Source organism: Kwoniella newhampshirensis, chromosome 11 (genome assembly GCF_039105145.1).
Source record: "Kwoniella newhampshirensis strain CBS 13917 chromosome 11, whole genome shotgun sequence".
NCBI lineage: Eukaryota > Fungi > Basidiomycota > Tremellomycetes > Tremellales > Cryptococcaceae > Kwoniella > Kwoniella newhampshirensis.
In genome coordinates, this window is record NC_089964.1 from 420563 (window position 1) to 446061 (window position 25499).

Here is a 25499-nt window from a genome sequence, read left to right on the forward strand (position 1 = left end):
TTAAGAGGTGGACCTTGAGATCTTGCACGGAGATCGAACTGATCTCCACAAGCAAGACAAGTGGAATGAATGCGCACGTGTTATTATTTCTCTTGAGCTTATCAGTCGATCCCAGGAACGACGATGACGACGACGATGATGGTGATGGTGATGACTCATTCAGCTGATAGACCTCCACTTCGGTGGATGTCACCGTTTTCATTGTCATTATAACTCACACCCTATTCTTAGAACAACACATCGATCTCACTGTAATATCTGTCCGCCAGTGAGAACAATTATGAAGGTCTTCATTCTAGGTGCTACCGGTGAGTCTCAGCTCGACAATCCCGCACGTCAGTCGTGGCCGCTGATCTCCGCTCTCAGGCTTTCTCGGCCTTCCCGCGGCCGAAGCCTTCGTGAGAGCAGGTCACATCGTGTATGGCTCGACCCGATCGGAATCGAGTGCAGCGAGGAAACTAGCACCGGTCGAGATCATTCCGGTCGTGTGTGACCCTCACACCGATGAAGGACGAGCTAAGTGGGGCAAAGTCGCTGCAAAATGTGATGTCGGTGAGTCTTCATATTTGGCCTCGCTCGGAGCATGGAGCACTGATCCTGCGCGCGGCACAGTGATCGACTGTCTGACTGCCACGGGACCAAATGATGCCGTGACAACTTTCAAGTCCTTTGTCTCTCACCTTGATCGGCCTAGAGGCTCGCCGAAACCCACTTACATCTACACCTCGGGTTTGTGGATCAATGCGCGAGGGATGGGTGGCCTAGACGAGTGGACTGACGAGCGACAACCTACATCGACATATAACGAGGCAGTGCAATGGCGACCACTCGTAGAGGGCCCCATCCTTGAAAGTGGGCTGCTCTGAGTCCCGGTCAGGCTCTCAACTGACGACAACTCCAATTTAGGCGACAAGGTATATGGGATCGTGATTCGAGCAGGTGTCGTTTATGGCAAAGACGGCTCTCTCTTCGGACCTTACATCTTCGAGCCAGCATTGGCAGCAAGCAAGACCTCTGATAAGATTTTCGAGACTGTAGTCGAGAACGACAGTAGAGTAGCTACAATACATACGGACGATTGCGCCGATCTATACCTTCGCGTAGCAGAACGGGTGAGTGGAGTGGCTACTTTTGCTCTTGAGCCTGTCAATGTCTGATCTCGGTCGTTTAGGCACAAATCTGTGGTGGCCAGATCTTTTTGGCTTCAAACCCAGCCACAGAACGGTTAACAGACATACTTGATGCAGCGGTACGGGTGTCAGGCTGTAAAGGGTACAAGGACAAGGGGGCCAGTAACGGTTAGTAGTAGTCTCACTCCAAGTCAAAGTATTACTGACACTTCTCCCAGCTTGGGACAAGGCGTGGGTCTCTACAGCACTGATCAAACCGTCCTTGGGCTATGCTCTGACAGGCTGGGTGCCAAGGAAGATGAGCCTTGTGGATGGAATGGATATCTATTGGGCCGCATGGTTTGCGAACAAAGAATTGCAAAAGTAAAGCACATGGCAATCTATACATAAATCACCTCTATGATGGCTCATCATATATAGCTGCGCCAGCACGAAACATGAAACATGATGGAATGCGGATTGGATAAGCTCGTATAGGCTTCGATTGCTATCACCTTTGATGTCTGGGAGGAAAATGTGTCAGATGCGCAAAGCGTTCAGCGATACCTGTTTGATTGCAGGTAGTACTCTGCTTGGGAGGGATCCAGCTGAGGTTCGTTCACGACTTGTCGCCCCCCTCGATACCGCACCGCATACTCGGCTTGTTGAGGATCCAGAGACTGCAACCACAACGAGGATGAATCCTCCGAATCGTTTGCCATGCTCGAAGGTTCCCCGAAGCTCAAGGCGCGCAGAGCATCATTCTCGTTGCTGTATGGGTAATCAAGTCAAATTGAGGCCGTTATTCGACATGCTCAAGCGAGACTCACGAGCTGGCTTCCACCGTTAAAGCTCCGGCATCACGCTCGGCTATCCGGTTGACTCCTGAAGGCAAAGAATAATTTGTGTACCTCCCTCGGGATACCGGATATCTAGACTCCCGTATCGAAGTTGCGGTTGGCAAAATAGCTCGGTGGTTCTTTTGAAGGGGTTTGCGGGGGATGTGAAACTCGTCTTGGTTGGTGTTCAGAGTGGAGCCGCTTCGAGTGTGGCTATCGTGAGTGATGCCGCTGGTTGTAGGCACATTGACGGTGTGCCTGGGACTTGATCCGGATGATTCGTCGAGTTCGGACACTTGTGAAGGATGTAAAGAGCCTTCCCAATGCGAATCGGTGCTAATTGTAGGCGGATAGCTGTCCAGTCATGGTCAGTAGGGTCATTCTCTATACATTGCAAGCGCGATCACATACAACACTCTCCCGCCCTCTGCGTACGATTGGGGGGTGGGAGATCGAGCGGAATCGTCGCCCCCATACCACTGATCTCTCCGCTCCGAGTATAGCTCGCTGTCCGGACTGAAATTCCAGTTTGAGTCTTCGTTCACAGCCGACATGTCAACCCTGTTAAAAGTGTATGGCCCTTGATAGAAGTCTGGAAGCTCTGCAGACAAGGACCCCCTGGTGGATGGACGACTGGGAGGGTAGAACATAGGGTATTCCGAGCTGCTGTGGGAGCTCATGGCTGATTTTCCCAAAATGTATCTATTCTCAAGGGTGTATATTCACGCCGCACCTATGGAGATAAGGTCCGAAGATATCGTTGGAGCCGTATGCTGTGAGGATGTATCAAGCTACGTGAAGATGAATCATCGAATTGTGCTGAGGAGTGACGAGTCCGTTCTAGTAGTAGAAAGATAGAAACTTGCAAGAGCATCGATGGATTGACGACCGCAGCCTTACCTTGGCAGTCAAAGGAGTGCAATGAAAGGATGACTACGATCCTGGACCGAATCAAAAGAAAGGCTGCTGTGTTCGCATGATGCTCCCATGATGCAAGGTGTTCTCGAACTTTTCGAGCAACGAGCGATATACCTCATGTCAACAAACTGTGACGTGGACAGCGAGGTTGTTCTTGCCATAGGCACAATTTGCATACCAGACCAACTGAGCAGTTGCGCCACCTATTTCCATCGAACAGTGCGCGAGTAGCTAAGAACCTCTTAATCGTTCATTCTTACGAGCGGCTCTCAAGTGATCACTCGGACTCCAACTTCCGGAGTTGGAATCATATCCGGATCGTGACAACCCGGTCACCGACTCTTGGGTGAATGTTAAGCTATCCGGCACCATATCGCTGTACTCAAGCTTGCGTGAGGTATCGTTGGAGTAGGAGCGCTGCCGGCCGCTATGATTACGGAACATACCCCGCTTTGGAACGTATGACAAGGCAGAAGTCAATGCCGAATGGAGCGCAGATCGCGCATTTGAGAAGATTGAGTATATCCTGCTGTGCGAAGGCGCGCCGGAATGGGAGATGCCAGCGTGATAATAATCGCTTCTATAACATGCCAATTAAAAGCTATTGACAAAGAATTATGGAGACTCACAGATCCGATATGGGGGAACGTCCAGTGTCACTTTCGGTCATCAAAGATGATTGCGATGCGTAGCGGTCGGGAACAGGTTTCCTAGTGATTGTGTAAAGTTGTGCACATTGGGAACCGGTTTTCGAGGTATGTTCATGGAGGATCTAGGGCTTGAAAAAGGGGAGATCACCGGGCTAGAGTAGGAGGAGCGGGCCCAGGACGAGGAGGATCCCATAGAAGAGATAGTGGGTGAGCGGCTGTACATTGATCGTCAGCCGGCGTAAGAACCGGGTGTTTGTTTCCCATTCGGACTCTTCACTTACGACAGGTCGTAGCCACCATGCAGATCAGTCGAAGCAGGACTGGAAGTGGAAAGACCTGACGGTGTGATTGTCACACGATCGGTATAACTGGGTGTAGGAGACCAATCTGTGACTGGCGAAAGTTGGTCGGAAAGACTATGGATGGTAGCACTGCTTGGTACAAGATCAGAATATGGGCTGGCTTCCATGAGGATCGGGGTGGCACGAGGTACTGAAAGCACCGCATACTTTGACCCGGCACCGCTTGCCAGAGAAAAGCGAGAGACCGACATCTGTGCTGGTGAGTAGCGATTGTAACAAGCTCTGCCTATTTTAGCGTCGAACGGGACAGTGTGGCGAGAGGCAAAGTGAGAGAGGCTGATCTTGGTGTGTTGACTATTCCAGCCGTGAGGGCACGTCGGTGAGACGACACCCATCAAAGGATGGCTATCGCCACACCACGACGAGTCAAAGGATAAGCCAGGGCGCCACACTGCATTTCACTCGACATAAAGTGCCACATTCACCAGAAAATGCATGATACCACCGCGGAAGCGCGACTCTCCCAACCTTCTATTTCGGATGAGCAGCTTGCGTATTTTCAAATCCTTTATATGCAAACGCCACCAAACACAGTCATTCCCAAAAATATATGGACGGCGGCGACTTCCCTTGCTTCCATCAGGGGCCTGCGGGTTGTTGCGGGGAAACGTCAATGGCAGCCGGCGGTGGTGACACGATGACTGGAAATAGAACTCAAAGTAGTTAGCCGATCTTGGCGGAAATCAAGTGCTAGTAACCTTTTATCCGGGCTCCTCTCCGCCATCTCACCCTCCCGTCCTCATCCCAAACCTGACAAGCCTGTATGTCATCCAATCGGCGTCGTCCGATCACATCCTCTGAGTGGAAAAGGGGGCGAAATAGCATTCCAGGTCACGCGCAGGGAAAGTGCCTGCCGTTTCTCCAAAGCCCCACACGAGGGGCACAACCGAGGGATTGACGGCCAGTAGCTTCTTGGTTTTGATCGTGATTGCATGATAGCGGCAGAGAAGGGGGGGAAAAGAAGCAAGCCCTTACAGCAAAAGAAGAAATGTATAATAATGCATACTTCTTCCCGGTGTTTCCAGTTTTTTCCCCCAACACACCCCTTCTCGATTTTCCTTTGCTCGTATTCAGTCACCACGGGCCCCACATCATGTCCATCCACGAAGCTGTTGCAGCATCCAAGCTCCATGATGGCAACTCGGACTATGCATCGCATGTCCCTCATCGTCCGGCTTCGGCCAAGCACCAACTCTCGCTCTGGCATGCAAACAGGGGTAACAAGTCGTTCCTCCGAGCGATGATCCCCTCCGCCCGTCAGCCCATGGCTGGTGAGATCCCAGAGACCAAGAACCCCTTGAAACTCATTCGGATGGTGTCCGGTTTCGGTTGGCTCATGTTTTTCTCCGGTTGGCTCGCCTGGACTGTCGACGGCTACGATTTCTTCTGCGTCTCGCTCACAATCGACGGTCTTGCTGAACAATTCGAGGTCAAGACTACCAAGATCACGACGGCCATCACTCTTACTCTACTGTTCAGATCGCTCGGTGCCTTCATCTTTGGTATGCTGGCGGATCGATTCGGTCGGAAATGGACTTTGGTCGGAAACTGTCTTCTCATCATGGTCTTCGAGCTTGGTTCGGGTTTCGTCAACACCTATTCGCAGTTCTTGGCTGTGAGATCGCTGTTCGGTATCGCCGTGAGTGGATGTGACGCCGCATTCTCGTGCATAAACTCATTTGACACCACGCTTAGATGGGAGGAATCTGGGGTCAAGCTAGTGCCACGTGAGTATATCATCTCATCGTGACCACGATCATGTGTTTACCATCGGAAGCAGGGCCCTCGAAAACGTCCCAGCGGCTGCAAGAGGGTTGCTCAGTGGTATCATGCAGTGAGTGGAATGGGTCTGTCGAGGTTCTGTAGCCATACTGATGATTCCCCCAGACAAGGTTACGCTGTCGGTTATCTTCTAGCCGCGGTCATCAACCTTACCGTGGTCCAGAGCAGCAAGTGGGTGCCTCGATCCATATGAAGTGTAAACATATTGATGGGGTTGCATTTAGATATCACTGGAGAAGCATTTACTTTTTCGGTGCCGGTTTCTCACTCTTGGCCGCAATCGTTCGAGCATGTTTACCCGAGTCCAGACAATTCATCTTGGCGCGAGAAGAGGCAAAGGCACAGAATATCTCGGGTAAAGAAACCACTCGATTGTTCTTCATCGAAATGAAGAACATGTTCAGGACCAACTGTGAGTCTGGCTTCCGACTTTGTGTCGTTGCTATGATATGTATGTCTAAGAACGATGTTGACGTCCTCTTGCATGCAGGGTTGCGATGGATTTGGGCTGTGTGCTTGATGACGTTCTTCGTGAGTGTGGCACTTGCGGTGTGCGTCACGAGTGGCACTGACTTCAGGTTCCTTTGACATCGTAGAACTTCTTCAGTCATGGCTCGCAGGATTTGTATCCTAGATACCTCACCAGCTCCAAGCATTTCACCGCCAAGCAAGCATCGAAGGCCACGATCATCTCGAAGTGAGTGCTTGGAACGTTTTCCGTGGAAACTCACGACCCTCCTCCCTAACTTTACAATCACCATCCGCTTGCTGACTCTAAACTCAGCTGTGGTGCCGTGGTTGGAGGGACTATCGCTGGATACTGTTCTCAATACATTGGAAGACGCTTCGCCATCCTTGTCTGTATCTTCTTCACCGGTGCCTTCGCCCCACTTTGGTTGATCCCCAGTTCCTTTGGGGCTCTATCGAGCGGAGCTTTGTGAGTGTGGGAGACATTTCATCCTATTGGCCATGTGACTGACCTGAAAAACACAGCTTCGCTCAGGCCGGTGTGCAAGGTGCGTGGGGGATCGTCCCAGTGTATTTGGGTGAAGTATCACCTCCTGCCTTCCGAGCTCTGTTCGCTGGATTGTCTTACCAGGTAGGTCGCTGACGTTGACACCCAAAAGCCTAAGCTGACTTCGACATCCCCCAGCTCGGTAACATGGCCTCCTCAGGAGCTGCCCAAATCGAAGCCGATGCTGGAGAGACGCTCAAGCTCCACGGTACCGAGACTCCCGACTATGCCAAGATCATTGGTATCCTCATGGGCGCGGTAATGGCCTGGGGCATCCTCTGTGTCATCTGTGGCCCCGAGGCCGACCACTCCCACTTCGAAGAAGCTAAGGTTGCCACTCAACGCGGCGGTGGTGAAGTTGACCCCACAGAGCTGGTTTCAGGAAGAAGAGACGAAGAGAAACATGAAGCAGCTCATATGGAAAAGGTCTAGATCTGCTGTCTTATGCGTGTATGCTGGGAAGATGATCTCAAAATCCGGAGTCAGCGGTTTACTGTTCAGGTAGAGCAAGTCGGGCAGATGCATCAGAGTAGTACGTGAAAGCAGAAGTTGATACCGAGCTTGGCATGTGAACCGTCATGGTCTATCATGGTAAAGTGGTATGTTCCTGAATAGTCAAGTCGCTGCACAAACCTTCCAAGGGAGTCACAACGATAAAGTCCCAAGGGCAAACAAAGAATGGAAAGGGCTGCTGAAAAGCCGGACAGAACAGCAGGAAGGGTGGACACTGGAATCCAAGACGAAAGGGATTTAACGCCAGTGGCGGAAAGGATGCAGGTCAAGATGGCGCTCATCGAGTCGAAAGTCTCTTGTAACAGTATAGCACCTCACTAGGAGACTAGGAGACAATAAGTTCATTTTCGGTGATCAAGACGTCCTGCTCTCTAGGTTTGCCCCTTCAAGGCTCTTTCGAGTGTTGGGCGCCTGTCTGCGAACTGCTTTTCGCCTTTGAGCTCTCAGCGATGCTGTCGCCGTACTCCTTGAGATATTGTTTATAGTCGTCCTCTCCCAACGAGATCACCGTGCCATTCAACAATACTTCGTACTGTCCGGCCTGGTAACTTAGTACAGACATGACTGACGATCCGGACCTGCGCAAGCTTGTGTCTCTTGGCATCGGGTGCCCGAACGAGCGTCTTCTTCTGCGCGAACTTTCCGCAATCAAAGGAGACGGAGACGCTTCTGTGGACGGCGAAGTGACGCCGTACCACGAGTACCCACTTCCAGCTGATTCCCCTCTCACCATACGGGCTACGATGGCATCACCCCTGGCTGCGACCACGGTGGACGGGGAGCCGGTCGAGTCTCTGAGGGTATGACTCGATTCCGCACCACTAGTTCCCCGTCGTGCCAGATGGGAGAACTTGGCATTTCCATCGCCTTGACCAGTCGAGGGTTGAGTCTGGGAGGGAATGGTCAATCGTTGTGGCTGCTTCCCCTCACGTTTCGAATTTGCGTCTTGATTGTCTGACATGTTGTTGGATCAGTCAAGCTCGGATATCAGTCGTGGCACTTTTGGAAGATGCTCGAGGTGACTCGAATTACCGTAGGAGTTTAAATGGTCAGATTGTTGCTTGCGCGGTATTGTCGATGATATTTGTAGTTTCCCGGAGCTAGTTTGGCATGAGTAGGCTTGAATATATGATAATGGGCGTATCAGTAAAATGCAACAGCGTGAAACAGCAACGTTGCAACTCCCTTCACAAGTTCCCTTCGGACCTCCTCGATGAAGGGAGCGAGCTCCAGTATCTCAAACTCACCGAAAGGAACGCCTGACAGCAAGAAAGACTGAGAGAGGCTTAGATATACAGCGTGAAGAGGAATTTGCACCCTCGTTCGACGTCCGACAACGGGAGACGTAGCGCAAGACGCTTCGCTTGACAGAAACAAAAAACAAAGGATGTATACACAGCTGCGCGCACGTTCGTCCCACGTACGATACGTACAGTAGCTTACACAAAGCAGGAAACAAGATCAGACTTTGCCTCATTCTGTCGCAGTTCCTACAAAAATGCATGGCATGAACAGAACAGGTCCTTTGCTAGAGAGGGAAATGTTAGGAACGAGATGATGAAATCATCTTGGCTGATAACCATTCCGTGTCCAGTCTTTGTCATGATACGTGGAAGCGCGACCTAGAGGGTTCCTGAGCCACGCTTCTTCCTGATCCTCTTCCGTTTCTTCATTGGCAGTGAGCCGTGCAGTCAAATTTGGCAGCTTTCTTGGGCTTTGAAATGGCATAAGTATCTGTTAGCAAGACGCTTGAATGGTAAGCGGCAAACAAAGCTACCTACAGGTGGCGCTTTTCGCTTCGCACTCGCTCAGCCACAGTGTCTCTGTTTTCCATGTGGTATCGAGCAGATCTCATGATTCGCTTCTCCGCCGGCCCAACCACGCTGTCCCTCTTCCCTCTTGCCATATTTGGGTGCCATCCGCCATACTCTCTATCTCCAGTCTGCGAGTCACTTGGAAAGCGCTCTGACTCCAGCGGAAAGGAGGACTCTGGGTCTCTGTGATCATATGGCCCATATTTGACCTCCGAGGTACCCGAGGTACTGGAAAAGGAAGGAGGTCTGGACGTCCCCCGGGCTCCTGATTGGGACCTAATCTGATTCCGAGATCGTGGCTGTTCATAACGGCGAGATGGCGGCGAAGAGGGCTCGTCATTCCAATCTTCCCTAGTTCGAGAGGAGGTTCTTCTTAACGAGCCAACAACTGAACGAGCACGGGTACGGGAAGAACGATCATCATGGGTCCTATCCACGGGTCGAACCGGTCTTCCCATTGTGACTATCGGTGGCTGCCTCGACCTGCGTGGGGATGGCTCATGATCTCCACCACGATCAGTATCTCTCTCCTCCCCTCTTCCCGATGCTGTCTGATAGGTAGCAGACGGCCCGCAACGGTAGGCGTTTTGTGATGGAGCAGGGAGCTCCGGGGTAGGACGAGAGTTAGTATAAGGAGTGGATGTGAAGCTCCCAATGCTCTCTCGTTTGTCACTGGAAACAGCGGCTAGTGGCTGCGGGGTCTGAGAGTCGCAGCTGCCCTGACTGTACGCAGTCTGTCCATAGTCCCTTTGACTACTTCCGACATTTGAAACACGATTGGCACTCCCGTACGGCCTCCGATACTCGTAACGAGCCTCTGAGGCGTCGGTGAAACTGTCCCTCCTGCTGGAACAAAATTCGACCTCACCGGGTGAGGCCGGACTGGTCGGCGAGAACGCGCTGGAGGGTTCCATCAAGCGAGGCCGAGCACGGTATACAAGCATCGGCCTCGAATAAGAAGAAGGGTTATTGTATCGATGTTCAGTCATGTTGGTCGAAAAGATGTGAGTTGCGGTCAAAGTCGAGATTTGGGTTGTGAAGCGGCGATGTGGTGAAGCGGTATTCAATAACAGTGTTGCTGCGAGGAGAATATGAGCCCCCCTGACCTCTTCTCCTGGCCTGTTTATACCTTCGCCAGCAGCGGGGCAAATGACCAATGTCCATCCGCCAGTTGAAAGATCAAAAGAAGGCTGCATCGTCACCGCCAACATCAAAAGGTGGGTGAGACCTTTGACCGACCCTTTTGCCTTCGTACTTTTGCCTCAGGGAGCTGTACTGTCCTGTATGCTGGTTGATATTGATGAAAGGATTCTCAAAGGATCAGCATAGCCACCACACAAGTTCGCGCTGGCATACATGAGGTCATAGAGGCTGGTGGTGGTTGAGTTCTCTGCGGAGTTACATCGGAATGTCGAATCGGCGCCGCACTTTTGCTGACGGAGACCGATCTCTTTGAGCACGTCACGAACAGAGGTGGTGGCTAACGTACTAGAGCATTGAAACCAGATCGAGATCATTGCTGAGACCGAGTCGTGGGCGAAGCTTCAGAAATCAGTAAGATCATGTTGTGGAATTCAAATGTGCATATGGAGGACCGCCATGAGCTGGCACAGTATCAAGCTTCCACCCAGAGGACATACCACTCGGCGCATCCACTGAACGTTCACCTACTAAGAGAACTAGCAGAATAGACGGACGTAGTCAAAGGACGAGCTACTGCGGAATTCATCCATAAATTGTGTCCGACCGATTGCCTATGTGAGAGCATCGAGGGGGACATCTTCTCACTCCTATATCATATATCAGTGCGAAAGTCCAACGTCAGCATCAATAAGCAGTCACATGTTGATGGAATGTGATCCTGATTGAACTCACAATATATCGAAGGATCTTTTCTGGGGAACATTGTATCTCATCGACCTCTCCACTCTCCTTGCGACAGGTAAGAGCTCGTAATCGTCCCTGACTCCAGTCCGAGACTCATAGTCGTCCGTGATGCTCCCGTCCCCGCCAACCGAACTTGTTCCCCTGGCCCCACTCGTCTCACTACTCTGAGACTCGTCGCCACCAAGGTGGACTGGATGTAAGCCCAATGGATTCTGATGTCCCAACCGTTCTGACCATCCTGTCCCCGTACCAGATGACCTGAAACTCGATGTATCCTGGCTTCTCCCCCTGCTCATACCGTCGGAAAATGAATCTCGACTTGGGGGTGCTGTAAGATAAGAACCAGTCGGCTGACAGTAAGAACCGCCGCCGCTGTAGGTCTCTACTTCCTCTTCGCGTTCTATGGCGATCGGATCGTATGGCTTGGGTCTAGAGAAGTTGACGTACGGAAGTGAGTTGAGTCGAGCTTTGCCACCACTTTCCCCTCTCGAGGAGGACGGTGAAGAACTGCTCGACCAATCGGAGAAATGTGATCGATTCTCAATATATCTATCACTTGTTGGGGACGGATCAGTATAGGTAGGTGAGCTGCCGGTATAGATGAGGGATGTCATGTCTGGACCGTCTTGGGAAGGGCTGAATCCAGATCGATATAAGCTGTTACCCAATACGGCGGCTTCTCTATTGGTCCTGGACCTGGTCATTGAGGTGGTGGACATGATGAAGGGATTGAGCTAATGCCAATGCTTTGATTGGTGTGTATGGTGACAAGCCCGATGAGTGTCGGTCACAGAAACGTTGAGACCAAACTTGTTGCCACTCTTCTTCTACTTTACAGTATGGCCCATTTCGATCAGGACTTGGACAGCATCCATACGTTGAGTCTCCCTTCACTTGTCAGCGTGTGAAAGGTCGGGGGTGTCAACTTGTCAAAGGACGGACTGACACCGTCTTCCATACCACACGCCACACGCCACACGCCACACAGATCAACAAGGATCCATCCGATACAAACCCCTTTGCGTCTTGGGATTAGGTGTTCGATCACACGTCAAGTTACTCTTGCCAAGTTACCAGACCCCACCTCTGATGCGTCAGACACTACTACTCATATTCATCCACGTCTTACGGTCTCCTCTCATAGTAGAAATAACACATCGATGTGCACCCATCAAGTTATAGATAAAATATGACTAAAATACTTAAAAAACCTGATTTCCCTCGTCTTCTTCGTCGTCGTACATGAACAAACTAAAACGTTACACTACATCAAGCAACCGTATATATGTAAACTACTGTATCAGAGCGAGAGATGTTTATGCGATCTTTCTTCGTATTGCGTGCGATCGTCAACATTTCTTCCGTCGCGTTGTTGAACTGGTTCTAGAAACAATCGCTTCCCTCCGTGACCGCACTTGCCTGAGCCATCTTGTCTTTCACCCTCTTCACTTTCCCTTCTTCCCTTTCCCATACCCTCTTCACTTCTTCCTCCGCTATACCTTTACTTTGTCCCTCTAACAGACCCAAACCTTCCCTCACTTCTTCCTCCCTCACACACAGTTCGACCTTTCCGGCACTGCCCGATTTTCCCCTCGACGAGGCAGAATGAGACCTGCTCATCAAACCACTGCTTGCTACGCTGACGAGGCCAAGGGTCTCGAGATTGCCCAACAGATCGCGGTAGTCCGACTCTGCCGCTGGTGGGAAGGGCGAGTTGACATTAGACAAGATGTGAGAATATGTCGCATAGAGATTGGAGATGGTGATATCGGCAGTCTGGGGAGTCTTCGATGGTGTTGTCGGAGGGGTGACAGCACCATTTCCAATCGCGGGACATCCGTTCAAACCCGCTCGCACACGAGAGAGGAAAACTAGCATCGACATCAATACCATCTTGCCTTGCAATTGCACCGAGCGAATCTTCTTGCTTGTGGCTGAGACATTGCCACCGGTCGAGGAGCCCGCCGCCGCACGAAGTTGTTGTGTGTACGATGTGAGTGCTTTCATGATGTGCCCAACAGCGACCTTGGTCATTGGCACGACCTTGTCTTCACCAGATAACGCCGCAATGGAGAGTTTCTTGATCCATTCTGCTTCAGCGAGAGTGACAGCGGAACCGAGGACACCGAGACACATTCTCAGATCACCATTTTGCGCTTCGACCTTTCGTCCCAGTAGGACCACGGCAGTGGGGTCTACTTTGACACCGTCCACGCTAGCAGAAGCGAGTCGGGCATTGATGATCGACGTCATGTCGGTCGCACCGTACGCCTTGAATGGCAAGACTTGTGGTTGGAGACTGTCAGGCAGGACGAGACGCGCTCGAAGAGTTAGGTCAAGCGTGTTGGAGATGGCAACAAGTTTGGTGGTAGAAGAGCTGAGAGGTAAAGAGAAAAGCTTGGTGAGCAGGTGGGAAGTGGCAGGCGGTGCGATGGATGGAGGGGGTGGCATGAGCGAGTCTACCTCGTCAAGTATGATGAAGCTGTATGATGGTCAGCACGTTCTGGATGTCTGATACGATCGCACTTACATCTTGACCGTATCCTGCGAAATATACTCCTTCACGTCTTTCTCACTGTTGCCACACTGCAACTCTTCTCCAATCCTTCTCCACACATCGGCGAGTTTCAAGCCCATACAGCCCAACTCTACCACTTTCCATCCTTCCATGGTCATCTGTCTGCCGAGCGCTGTGACTAATGCGGTTTTGCCAGTTCCTGGAGGACCAGACACGTACATCCCGACGTCCTTCTCGTCATTGTGTGTGAGATATGCCCGGAGCAGGGTCTTCTCCTCGTCTCTTCCAACGATGGATTGGTCGACGGTTGCCCCAGCAGTTGTTGACGATAGCCGGAGGAAAGCTTTGAGCTGTTTGTAATTATTCATCTTGACCTTGCTGTCTCCACCATCCATCTCCACATCGGTGTCTTCCCAGGATTCCGACCGATCAGTTTGCATCCGGATGAGACCAACACGAGCTGCCGCGCTGTCGATGTCGACTTCGCGTAGAGAGGGCGACGAGGGAGGTGGGGTCGGAGGAAACACACCGGTAGCCATGCGCCGCGTGACCGGTCGCGCTTTAGTAGGAGTTCTGTCGAGGTCAAAGTCATCGACATCGTCGTCCTTGAGGAGATCAAGAGGATCGGCAGACGTGGCGGTCTCAACAGATTGAGCAGAGAAAGATGCTTGGGATGGAGATGGCGAGGGGAGACGGGCACCACCCCATGAGCCGATTGATGAAGCGGACGATGACGGGGCGAGAGATGAATGACGACCGCCTATAGCAGTGAGACTTCAGTCAATGCTGTGAAAAGGAGATCAATGGAGAACACTCACTACCAGTGGTCTCGCTTCTGACACTAGCCACACTGCCACTCCTACCTCTTCCTCCCGCGCTACCTGAATAACTGCCCCTGCTGCCCACTCTCAACCGCTTCCTCGAAGACCCTTCCTCCCTATCATCTTCCTTCTTCGGTGGTATGTTCTCCTTTCCTTTCCCGAATCTTCTCCCGCCAGATCCGCCTAGTCCCATGTCGCCATCGCCGCCTTTCGGTGTGGATCCACTACCACCCCCCGCGGCAGCCGTCGATGCTTTCAGTTGCGTTGGCGATGCGATGGTCGGGGTGGACTGAGTACGAAGTAACATACCACCTCTTCCTGAGCTCGACCCTGAAGAGGATGGAGCGGGTGAGGGGCCCGGTAGACCGAGTCCGACAAGCGAGGTGGAAGCAAGGTTGGACGACGATGCGGAGGAAGATAGTGAGAAGTTGGTTCGACGCGTGGAGATGCTGAACAAGGAGGTCGATCGGGATAGACCATTAGGTGGTGGTGGTGGTGGTTGGGTAGCGGCTGATCGGGTGAGGATGGGACGTGTCGAGGGAGTTGCTTGTCGACGTGTGGTGTTGGACGTGGACGAGTTGTTCCGCGTCATGGGAGTGGTGGGCGTAGGGGTTGAAGGGTTCGAGGAAGATGAGGAAGAGGAAGATGGTGTGGGTGGTTCATCTTCCTGTCGCGTGCGTTTGGTTGGGCCCGCCATGGTATACACGGTTGAGGAGAAAGCACACGGGAGGGGTGGCCAGCGGCGCGATGATGGTTATACAAAACAAGGCGAGAGACAGATCGAGAGACGTGAGAGACAAAGGGGACGAGACGATGACAAGTGAAAGAGGAAGATGGAAAGATGACAGAGGACGAGGAAGTGGAAATGAAAGAGAAGAGGATGCCAAGTGTTGCTTGCTTTCCCCCCCTTTCACCAAGCGACGAATGAATGCGATAGATCAGTCCAGTCCTACCTGGATGAAGAATGTGCGACACGCAACCGAGAACATGAGGAGATTGTAATGAACCCATTAGAACACTCGAGGTGAATACGAAAGACGCGATATCGAGTGAAATTTCAGGATAATCCGGTCTCAGGACGCATTGACTTCAAGCCTCGTTCGCAGAGATTTCAGGTGGAATTCTCTCTTCCGGTGGGGGTTTTCAGGCACGGGATATTCATCACAACGGTGTTGCCGGTGGCCGTCCGTGGTGGAAATTCAGTCGCGTCGATCCTGATATGGAAAAACAGACACACCCTAAATCTCTCATTTATCTGGAAATCACTTAGCGCAAAGAAGATTTGGCGTCATAGGGGATGTACATCCTGTCGTGTGTGGGTAGATGTATTGTGTATGTATGTATGTATGATTGGAGTGGTGGTGCGTGTCGGTGGCATGGCACCGAGTCACCATGCATATCCTTCAGCTGCCGATCAAGTCTGAGAAGGGTTCATCGATCAATCAACCCAAAAGCTGTGTACTCCTCCTCCACCACCACCACCTCCTCCATCACCACCACCACCACTATCCCTGTATCTCCGTCCCAGAATCCTGTCAAACTTGGGACTAGCCTTCGGGTGAAACCGAAATGGCACGAGTAACTTACTGTTCGTAACGAATAGAACCGGATACTCCACTGGAGACGCGAAACCTTTCCATCGGTAAGGATTTGATGGTGATACTCGGAATATCACTCAACCGCATGTACTGTATCCGTTTACGAGGTATAACGTCAATCGATCCAGGATACACAAAAAGTCGGAAAATCGGATCGAGACAGGTCATGTAGGTACATTACATTTTCCACTTTTGTCTTTCACTCTCGACACGCTATAGCAGAAATCACGCCCAGGAAGGCAGATCTGAAAGGTACAGACAGTCCAGCGACAACGTCATGAAGTGTGCCGTTTGTCCATCTATCAGAGTTTTCACAGAAGAGTCACTTGACTCGTGACAATACGCAGCGATAAGATCGAGCGGGGAAGCAAGCAAGCTCCTCGGCGCGTATGAACGATCGTAAGAGGTTGAAAGGGAGATCGGGCTTGCACGAGTTCACACGTATGTGTCCAACGCCGAGGCGTAATGTTAGCAAGGATGGATGGATGGATGGATGGATTATGTCCCCGGGACACGCGACGGTGTAGTGGTCGGTGGTGGCTTGGCTGCGATTGCTGACCGCGTCATGTATGGAAATCTTGACACGGTCAGAAATCCCAGGAAGCTTTCTAGTGAATCTATCTACCTTTCGTCCGTCGTATCAAGGGAATACGAAAACCTCGCTCGCTCAGCTGGATCGTTTACGACGTGTCTTCTACGAATGGTTACTGTACATGATTATGATTGGGATCGATTCCGATTCCAACTTTATACCAGGGGAGGTTCCATAAACACAAGACACAAGACACAAGACACACGACTCACGACCTCATGTCACACGCATACTGAATCAGCCAAGTATCAGTTTTGTTTGTGCTTACTGCTGAATTTCGAGGGACAAAAAGATGCATGAATCCTCTCACACGTCCAGTAGTCGGATTTAGTCCTAGTTCAGTCTACGGTGATCAGATCCCACCGATCCTGGCACTTCGCTTCACACACAGTATGAGGGCTTGCGCCCGAGACGACGTGTGTATGGTACGTACAATAAATATCGGCGGTTGTCGGGAAAGAAACATTGAGATTCCAGGGAAATAACATTGCAGTAAGTGAGTTAATAACAATGAAGAAGACTGCGTACATACAACCTTTGTGGATCCGAAAGATCTACGTCTGGAATCGTAAGGACCAAGAGAGGGTTCCGAAGTCTAAGAAAGCCGGTCTAGCGGAACGTCGTGTGGATTTATTCGCAGAGATTGTGGTCCTGGGCAGAAAAAATTCTAATCCTCTGACAGTCCCATACTCTCTTCCAGACACGTACAGCGAAAGAGAGAGCACGTCGCCTTTCACACGACCTCTGGGAGGCACATAAAACAGAAACATGTATGTATATCACGGATACAGAGAGTCGTTTCGGACTGCCCATCGGACGATCCCATCATCGATCGATCGAGCGTCAATACTGGCTCTCATCAAGACATCACATGACATTAAATATGATCGTAGTATATGAGTTTCGTAAATGATGATATATCGTCAACTAGTTATACATGATGTCCGTGCAAGCATTAACTGATCCTACCTTTTCGCTCATATAGCCTTACCTACGCTCATAGAGGAGACCGGACGTATTTCAAACCTCGCTCTGTCCTCTTCGCTCAACCATCTTCCCTCTACGTACTTCGCCCTGATGAAATCGGTTATGCCACTTGACCCGGACTGACATGTTAGCTTTGGACCACCTGGGCGGAGCAGAGCAAGTCCACTCACTCCTCACTTGGCCTACATTCCTCTGCACCACGCCTACCCCACTCCCACACGGTGTTTCCTCGCTCATTGCCCCACTCTTGCGCACTCCTCACCATCTCAGGACTCCAGATGTCCAGATCCACGGATCTCGGTTTCGAGATGTGTGTGCCCAGACTTCGGTGGACGCCACAGCATCTGATGCAGATGAACATGACCATGGCGTTCTTGCGCAGGCCTGAATCGGGGCAGAGGAAAGAGTCAGGCATGAGGTCGCAGAAGATTTGACTTGCGGCAAGCGGGAAAATACCGCTTATTCCATACACTCACTTGTTGTAGCCCATCGACTCGCTCTCATGCTTTTCCCGCAGTCTGCGCAGGTCCTGTTCCCTTCCAGCTCCGCAATCCTCTTCAACTCTGTGATATCGAAGGTCCCTTCGACCACTTCACCTTGCCCTACACCAGCTGGATGCCTGTCGTCGCTCTTGCTCCTGGTCATCCCTTGTCCTCCTGGACTTCGCTGATCTTCTTCCTGCTGATGATCGATCTTTCTCACAGCTTCACTCTTCACTCGCCTTTTTGCAGATCCTGGACTTTCTCCTCCCCCATCAAGTGCAGATGGCCCTAGGCCTAATCCCAGACCAGCCATCTCCAACACTCTCTTCTCAATCTCTCCATCCGCCCAGGATGGCCTGCCGCTAGCTTGTGCCGGAGGAGTGGATATCGTTGTCGGTGTTGACAGACCGCTGCTACTGGGTATTGTATCGGTCTCTGGCGTAGATAGAGGTAAGCTCGAACGACTACTGCCTCCTTTGATGAAAGATGGTCGGGGAAGGTCCAGGCTGGCACCGAACGAGTTCCTGTGAGATCTATCTCCAGTATGTCCGCTCCCACCTCCACCAGTAACAGCATTAGACAGTCTCTCTCCGCTCTGTTTGAGAACTTTCTTCAAGCTTGTCTTTCGCGTTCGATTCTCTTCGACTTCTCCCGGTCGTACCCCCGTCGGCGTAGGAGGCATCGACCGTCTTCCGCCGTGTGGCATTGGTAAACCAAGACCGATCACTCGACCATTGAAGCCCAACCCGAGCTTGGTACGAGTGGGTAAAGCGTGGTCGTCCAGGGAGCCCGAGACAGTCCTGAGCTTGCTTGCATCGAAAGTCCTGACGGACGAGGTGCCGTTGATACACGATTCGATAGCATTGCAGATGGCGTACAGCCATAGCTGTAACACACGTTCAACCATGAAACTGCTTCGCGGTCAGAGAGGAATAGCTTTACTTACCTTCATTTCTTGCTCCGAAGTCGCTTGATACAGCCTTCGACCTTGAGATGGCGTAACAATCTCAAAAACTGCCAGCGTGAATGATGAGTTTCGACTTTTTACTATCACTTGAGTGGTTCAAAAGCTCACCGAAGCGTCGATCAGTCCCCCTTCCTTCTCGGACGCTCGCGAACTTTAGGTCGATCACAGCGTGGGCGTGTTCGGGCATGCCAGTTGGATTGTCGCGATACTGATAGACCATGATGCATCAGTTCGAGGTCTACCGTCACGCACCCTGTGACTCACTTCGTAGATCCGCGAATGATCAAGGACGACCCAGAATTCTGCATGACACTGTCAGTCTGCTGAAAGACACGCACCAGTATCACTTACTTTCCCATTTTCCCTTTCCGCTACTACCCTTGCTCAAACCTTCCCAGCTACCAAGACCCCAGAGAACGCCTTCCTTCTTTCTGCCGGCTTCTTCTCTCCTCTCGTCTTCATCCCCACCTGCACCCAAACCTCCTACCCCACCAAGCCCGATAGTCGGTCGACCGACGCCCACTCCTGCGACATCGATACTGTGTCGAGGTCTTTCTCTTTCTGCCGATGACTCGATATCGGAGGCGATTACAAGCGGCACGGGGCTCGGGTATTTACCAGAAGCGATGAATGGCGAGATGTAATCTAAACCGTTCGGCATTTGAACCGAGTGTCTCGATGGCAACGAAGGGCGTGGTGAAGAGGATGACTGCTTGGGTGGCGGTAGAGGCGGTGTAGATATCCCGGCAGGAGCTGAATTTGTGTATGTCGATGTTGATTGACCGGTCTCTACACCTGCTGCTGTCGAGAATGGGTGCTGCGTGGTCACGCTTGTCAAACTTGGCTGATTTGGTGTGGTCGAACCATCTTCCGTTCTCCGCCGTATCGGGGCTGGCTCGCTGTACTCGCCCCGTGTATAACCGACATCCAAGCTCATCCTGCTCGATCTTCCGCTCACGTTCCCTTGCGTGGCTAACGCATGTGAGCTTGTCGAAAGTGCGAGGAACTCCTTCAGTCTACCTCCCACCGAGCGATGTATCTTGTGCTTCTTCGCCTTCTTATGTTCCACACCAGCAGAACAAACGGGAGTCATAGCATTGCCACCTCCATAGGCCGGTTTGGGCGAGTCGGGCTCCTCAGTCCACGCCACCTCGAGATCCTGTTGTCGACGAGTCGCTTCATTTTCGAGAAGAGCAGTTTGATTGGTCCTTTCTGCCCAGGCGTGTAGCAGGTCGGACCGCGTTTTGGCGAGCTGCGAGAGGGAAGAGGACAGGGAAGTCTTGATGGTGCCAATTTCGGATGATGAGCTTTGTTGAGAGGGACGTGAAAGTAATTGAATGGGCATTTCGGAATTAGCGAGCTTCTCTCCAGTAGTAGCAGCTTGACGTCGACCTCCCTCCTCCGTCCCATCCTTCCTACCAGGAGTCTCACCCAGCAATCCCCCCACCCATCCGTAGAATCCCACAAGCAAATCCAGACAGCCGACAGAGCTAGGGGGGACAGCGTAAAGGAGCGTGGAATGGTGGTTATAGCGTGCCAGATCCCATTGGGCATGTCGGAGAGCATGAGCTATATCGGAAGGACCAGATTGCCCCGCTCCAGTGTTGGAGGATGAAGTGGAACTGACAAATGTTGCCTGGGAGTGAGAGGAAGGGCCCGCGTTTGAGCTAGTTGATGCTGCTTGTGGAGATAAGTACACGGAAGTCTGGTGATAGAATTGCTTGGCGGTGTTCTGCACCGGCGAGCGAAGTCGAAGTCAGCTTGCTTTGTGCAGTCAGACTCATGCCACCTTTATGCTCACCTCGTACCTCGCGTGAGCTCCATCACCAGCCAGACCTTGTCGTTTCAGCTCCGCCTTGACCGCTTTCAACCCATGTACTACCCAAACTTCCATCTCTTCCCTCTCCCTCTTTCTCTTCTCCCGATGAACTTTCCGTATCCCTGATTCCTTATCCCATACCCCATGATGTTTGTTCTGGACACCATAACCTGATTCCAACCATCTTCCCAGGTCTCCCAACGCCACAAATAGATCGTCTTCTGCCTTTTCGAGCTGTTCTGCGATTGCATGTACCACTGACGCAGCTGTCAGAACAGATTTGGAGAGTCGTTTCAGAGTGACGGCAGAATGTTCGAGGGCAGACAGTGTCGACTTGAGCAGTAGTGAGTCAGGTAGGGGTTGGGTCGGGACCAGCGAGTCTGCTCGAGCTGCTGATGGAGGCGGAGGTGACGGGGAAGTGGACAATGTGGACAAAGTGGGAGCTGCACGTGGCGTGGAGGTGTCTTGCTGGATCCGTGATGACGATGCGGATGATACGGAGCTCTGTGCTCCTCGTAAGATTGACGACGCGGGTGTAAGAGGTGAAGGAGGTGCGTCAACCCCTACCGAGGAGAACGACAAGGGGGAAGGTTGTCGAGGCACAGGTAATTGTGGAGGTGAGTTGGAAGGGAAAGGCACTCGCACTGCTCCGGTGGGCATACTGTCGAGCTAGCCAGGCAAGGGTTGCAGTCTGCAGTCTACCACGGCATGCAAGACGACATGGAAGAGCTTGCACAAAGATCGTTGATGCGAGAATCCTTGTTGATGAACTGGTGAGTTCCAGGTGCAAAGTGAGACATTTCATCAGCGAAGGGTCAAAGCGCACACACCATACGAGAGAAAGAGACACGCTATATCAAAACAACAAATGATGTGTCATATCTGATATTCGATTCCCACGTGGCGTTATCAAGAATCTCGCTGTGTTTCAAGCGGATGACGCTAGATGTCACTCGACGTTGTTGCAACTTTTTTTCCACGTTCCAAGAGAACAACAAACACAGCGGCATCGACATCATCCACAGTCTTTGCGGATCGCCACCGTACTCGTGAGAGGACGTATCATTACAACAAGAAAAGATAGTCGAGCTGCGTCCCGCAAGCAGAGAGAGAGACGAAGCGACTTCAGAGCAAAACAACATCAGCACAATGTCTACACCTTTCGACCCGGAGACAGCAGGGAACGCTGGAGAGATTGAGATGCAGTTCGCCGTCAAGACCGTGGAGCATCTTGAGGTGAGAGTCAGAAGCTTCCCAGTGGTCTACTGCTGGAATGCCTTTCCTCGGGCTGACGAATCGGGTGTTCTACTGCTAGGCATACGAGAAACTGATCACCGGTATCCCACCAAGCAAAATCAAGTTCACTCCGTGAGTCGACCTATCCTTTTTCGGCTGCTGCTCAAGAGCGTATCTTTCTGCACTTGGCATTTGGCAGAATCCATCCAGTGAGAGGGCTGACAGAATGCTCCTTTTTACTCTTCCTGCCGATAGTATCGACGACGAGCTGTATACCAACCTCCTGGACGAATTCCCAGAATTCAAATTCGACGATGCGCTTCGAGTATTGAATGAGGACGAGATGAAGTCTGCCAGAGGGAAAGAGAGATGGAGGAAGTTCATCATGCCTGTGAGTGGTATGTTTCCTCACCAGGATGACATGAGTCTATCTCGAGGACGTCAGTCTCGTGGACTTTGTAAACTCTCCAACGAGCGATGGCCCACTATGCAACATGGCTACCAGTCTATCTATCATGAGCAGAGTGACACAGGGCTGAGTGAAAGAGTGGAGTATCGACGAAGCTGACTTGGTCGTTACTGCTCCTGATAGTACGAGAAACGAGTCACCGACTACAACTTCGGGACGTTGATCAGAAGAAATGCTGAACAACTTTACTCGGAGGACAACTCGGTGCTCGTCACCCGTGTGCAATTCTACGCCCTCGAAGTGAGTAGCAGATATCTTCCCGTGCACTTTTCTCTCCGACGAAGGAACCTTCCAGTGCCACCCTTCCTCTGCTATGTATATCGAGATGAGATGACTGAGCTGATGTGTGATTCACTCATGCGCGTTGCAGATCGCTAGAAATAGAGCAGGACTCAATGAGAAGATCTACAACGAGGCCCAAGCTAGAAAGTCAAAGTCATAGACGCAGCGCTCACAAGCAGTCGGACGAGGACGACGCTCATCATCATAATCATGCATATAGTCATACACTCTCCCATGACTAGTTCCTTCCACCAGATCCCCTCTCTGTGGATACGACGTGCACGCTCAATCATATCTCCGCCTATCTCTATCCCTGTCATCCCTTTTACGTTTCTCTTCTCTCCTGCCATCGTCCCGACGTGACGGACTATCGCTTCTTTCTCTCCTTAGGTATGCTCTGTCCTTCTCCCTGGAATTATCTCTCTCCCTGTCCCTACCATCTCTGTGACGTCGATCGGAGCGACGCGTATGTTCTCTCTCCCTACCATCATCTCTATCCCTGACATATTCTCTGTCGCGAAGACTATCCCTATCCGTACCATGACCCCTATCCCTATCCCGATCTCGATCCCGATCTGCACCAGCTCTTCTCTCCTCCTCAAATCTCCTCTTTCTGCCTTCCTCTCTGTATCTTCCGCCTCGCTCGTCCCTCCCATCGTTGGGCCCCCTCGAGCCATCAATATCCCGTCCTCCCCATCCCCTGGAGCCTGATCCCAATGTCGCTGTATTTGCACTTGTGCCTAATCCTGCGACTCCACCGAGACCATTCGGACCGTTGATATTGTTATTAGGACAGTCTGGAGTGATGTCCACAATCAGCTCCCTCATACTTGTGATGAAGCCTGCCACAGCTCACCTTTGCGTAGATGCGGCCCACCACCTAAATTGTCAAGAAACTTCGTCAGCAGCGTATTTCGGTTCCCGTGTGTGATCGAACCGCACGTACAGTTCCAGCATCCTGTCTGAGTAGTCCCAACACCACCTGGACCAGCCTGCCTGGCGGCAGCTCCCCATCCTCCCTGTGACGTATCTTGATCTGCCAGATGGGTGTATTTCGTTCGCGAGGCCTGATACCGTACCTCATCAGCTTTGTGTCCGTTGTCAAAAAGACAAAATTGGGAAAGCTGACCTTTCCGAAATCTCTGACTTGCATAACCTTTGGTAACAGGGTCATGTCTACTGCACTTTCTGTTGCGCCAGTGTAATCTCGAGCAAGAAGATCGTCGTCCTGCAAAATTCAGCGTCAGCCTTGCACCCGGACCTGACCCTGTGTTCTCGTGGCTCACGATCCACATCGCTGACAGACGGCTAGCTGGGTGAGAATGCGATCGCTCACTTGATGGAAAGCACCCTTGTGATAGTATTTCTGCAAGAAACCCATCTGACCCTTGTCCTTCTCCCTCGTCCTATCCGCATACTCCATGTCCTCCCTCAATCTCTGTTCTTCCGGCATCGCTCTTCTCCTCTCGATCTCCTCCTTCTCCTCGTCTCGTGCGGCTTGGGCCTGTTTGTCCCTCACTAGTCGGGCAAGCTCTCGTAGACGCCACGCTTCGAATTCGCCTTCGGGATCAACTTCGTCTGAGTCGTCGATATCGGGCACTATTTCAGATGCTTCTTCTGTTGAATCGGATAGAGTGGTGCGTCAGCATGGATAATTCCAATCATTCGATAGTCTTTCGAGTTGGTGAAATGTAGTCTCTGGTGAGGGAGGAGAAACACTCAAGCACAACGCACTCTCGGCAAGTTCCCTACGGATTGTCTCTCCAGCCAGCTCCTTCGAATCCAGCTTTCGTTGCGCTTCCATCTCCTCTTCTCGCTTCTGTGCAGCTTCAGCTTCAGCAGCCAGCCTTTCCGCTGTCATATTTCGAGCGTTTCTGTGAAAATTGGATTAAAAGGTCAGCTAGCGATAAATGGGCTCGTCCAATATGACGATTCGGTGTCAAGCGGCTCTAACTTACTTGGGCACAAAGACCGGTCTGAATGCAGGCTTCTTCTCCTCTTCTGACTCTTCTTCCGAGTCTGTCTCGTACTCGCTTGACTAGATCGCAGCCATCAACACAATGGTCCCACCCTGCCTTGAGACGGCATCGCACGTACTTCTTCGCTCCCTGCTTTAGGCAATCCAGGCTTCACTTCTTCTTCCTCATCGTCTGTCTCTTCTTCTTCTGACGACTCCTCTATTGTACATACATCAGCACGATCCCCCAAGTTATGTATGATGCGAACTGACCAGCCTTGACACCACCATCTCTACCTCCCAGGACCACTCTCCCCCCTTCTACTTTAACGTCCCGTAACTCCAACTTCATCTTGGGAACTTTGGATCCCTTTGTCGCAGCATCGCCAGTCTGTAACACCCTCCCAGCTCCACCAGCGACCATATTCCTCTCCGCCTTTCGCTTAGCTTCCAACGCGACTGCCTCTTGACGTGCTTGAGCTGCACCACCGTCGTCATCGGAGTCATCTTCGTCAGATGCGATGGCGGCTGTAGGTGCTTTCCCCTTGAAATAGCGGATTTTGGAAGGTTTGACCATCGGTCGTGAGGACGAGCCTCCCGTAGGCTTGGGAGCAGGCGCCATCTTTGGCCAGATTCTGTGCTATGATACACTGTATTCTGATCAAGTGAAAGTGATCGTTCGAAACTTCCTTGCGTGGTTGCTGGTCGCGGTCGTGAGTAGCATATCCGTTCGAAGACGGAACCAAATTGAAATTTCAATCCAAGACACCCAAAAGCAATGTCCACCGACTTTCGTAGCGACATCTTTCATCTCCTTGTCATTGTCATATGCTCGACACGTCGTAACGAAGCGGCCAGACGGAGTCCGGAGCCAAGCAAGAT

General features: G+C 51.7%; 9 protein-coding genes across 9 annotated transcripts; 3 read left to right on the forward strand and 6 right to left on the reverse strand.

Moving 5' to 3' along the window:
• Positions 1–280: 280 nt before the first annotated feature.
• IAR55_005334 (uncharacterized protein) lies at positions 281–1497 on the forward strand (the record flags this gene model as incomplete). Its single annotated transcript, XM_066948426.1, has 6 exons — positions 281–308; positions 367–552; positions 613–852; positions 907–1112; positions 1172–1298; positions 1349–1497. 6 exons carry the CDS (start codon positions 281–283, stop codon positions 1495–1497), a joined length of 936 nt encoding a protein of 311 aa, XP_066800994.1.
• A 169-nt stretch (positions 1498–1666) lies between these two features.
• IAR55_005335 (uncharacterized protein) lies at positions 1667–2628 on the reverse strand (the record flags this gene model as incomplete). The annotated part of the gene is made up of 3 exons (XM_066948427.1): positions 1667–1880; positions 1940–2302; positions 2360–2628. The coding sequence occupies 3 exons, from the start codon at positions 2626–2628 to the stop codon at positions 1667–1669; spliced, it is 846 nt and encodes a 281-aa protein (XP_066800995.1).
• A 2343-nt stretch (positions 2629–4971) lies between these two features.
• On the forward strand, positions 4972–7107 carry IAR55_005336 (uncharacterized protein; the record flags this gene model as incomplete). Its single annotated transcript, XM_066948428.1, has 10 exons — positions 4972–5517; positions 5574–5605; positions 5659–5712; positions 5766–5831; positions 5885–6072; positions 6151–6191; positions 6257–6357; positions 6445–6597; positions 6654–6759; positions 6814–7107. 10 exons carry the CDS (start codon positions 4972–4974, stop codon positions 7105–7107), a joined length of 1581 nt encoding a protein of 526 aa, XP_066800996.1.
• A 466-nt stretch (positions 7108–7573) lies between these two features.
• On the reverse strand, positions 7574–8149 carry IAR55_005337 (uncharacterized protein; the record flags this gene model as incomplete). Its single annotated transcript, XM_066948429.1, has 1 exon — positions 7574–8149. The coding sequence occupies one exon, from the start codon at positions 8147–8149 to the stop codon at positions 7574–7576; it is 576 nt and encodes a 191-aa protein (XP_066800997.1).
• Positions 8150–10873: 2724 nt separating this feature from the next.
• Positions 10874–11608, reverse strand: IAR55_005338 (uncharacterized protein; the record flags this gene model as incomplete). Its single annotated transcript, XM_066948430.1, has 1 exon — positions 10874–11608. The coding sequence occupies one exon, from the start codon at positions 11606–11608 to the stop codon at positions 10874–10876; it is 735 nt and encodes a 244-aa protein (XP_066800998.1).
• A 664-nt stretch (positions 11609–12272) lies between these two features.
• IAR55_005339 (uncharacterized protein) lies at positions 12273–14925 on the reverse strand (the record flags this gene model as incomplete). The annotated part of the gene is made up of 3 exons (XM_066948431.1): positions 12273–13371; positions 13420–14167; positions 14226–14925. 3 exons carry the CDS (start codon positions 14923–14925, stop codon positions 12273–12275), a joined length of 2547 nt encoding a protein of 848 aa, XP_066800999.1.
• Positions 14926–17395: 2470 nt separating this feature from the next.
• On the reverse strand, positions 17396–21333 carry IAR55_005340 (uncharacterized protein; the record flags this gene model as incomplete). The annotated part of the gene is made up of 8 exons (XM_066948432.1): positions 17396–17513; positions 17576–17789; positions 17882–18773; positions 18834–18901; positions 18963–19062; positions 19119–19156; positions 19206–20586; positions 20656–21333. The coding sequence occupies 8 exons, from the start codon at positions 21331–21333 to the stop codon at positions 17396–17398; spliced, it is 3489 nt and encodes a 1162-aa protein (XP_066801000.1).
• Positions 21334–21822: 489 nt separating this feature from the next.
• IAR55_005341 (uncharacterized protein) lies at positions 21823–22820 on the forward strand (the record flags this gene model as incomplete). Its single annotated transcript, XM_066948433.1, has 5 exons — positions 21823–21909; positions 21989–22041; positions 22165–22300; positions 22502–22618; positions 22749–22820. The coding sequence occupies 5 exons, from the start codon at positions 21823–21825 to the stop codon at positions 22818–22820; spliced, it is 465 nt and encodes a 154-aa protein (XP_066801001.1).
• Positions 22821–22945: 125 nt separating this feature from the next.
• Positions 22946–25239, reverse strand: IAR55_005342 (uncharacterized protein; the record flags this gene model as incomplete). The annotated part of the gene is made up of 10 exons (XM_066948434.1): positions 22946–23100; positions 23200–23457; positions 23517–23540; positions 23607–23727; positions 23790–23888; positions 23997–24277; positions 24395–24534; positions 24619–24698; positions 24758–24837; positions 24891–25239. The coding sequence occupies 10 exons, from the start codon at positions 25237–25239 to the stop codon at positions 22946–22948; spliced, it is 1587 nt and encodes a 528-aa protein (XP_066801002.1).
• Positions 25240–25499: the final 260 nt, after the last annotated feature.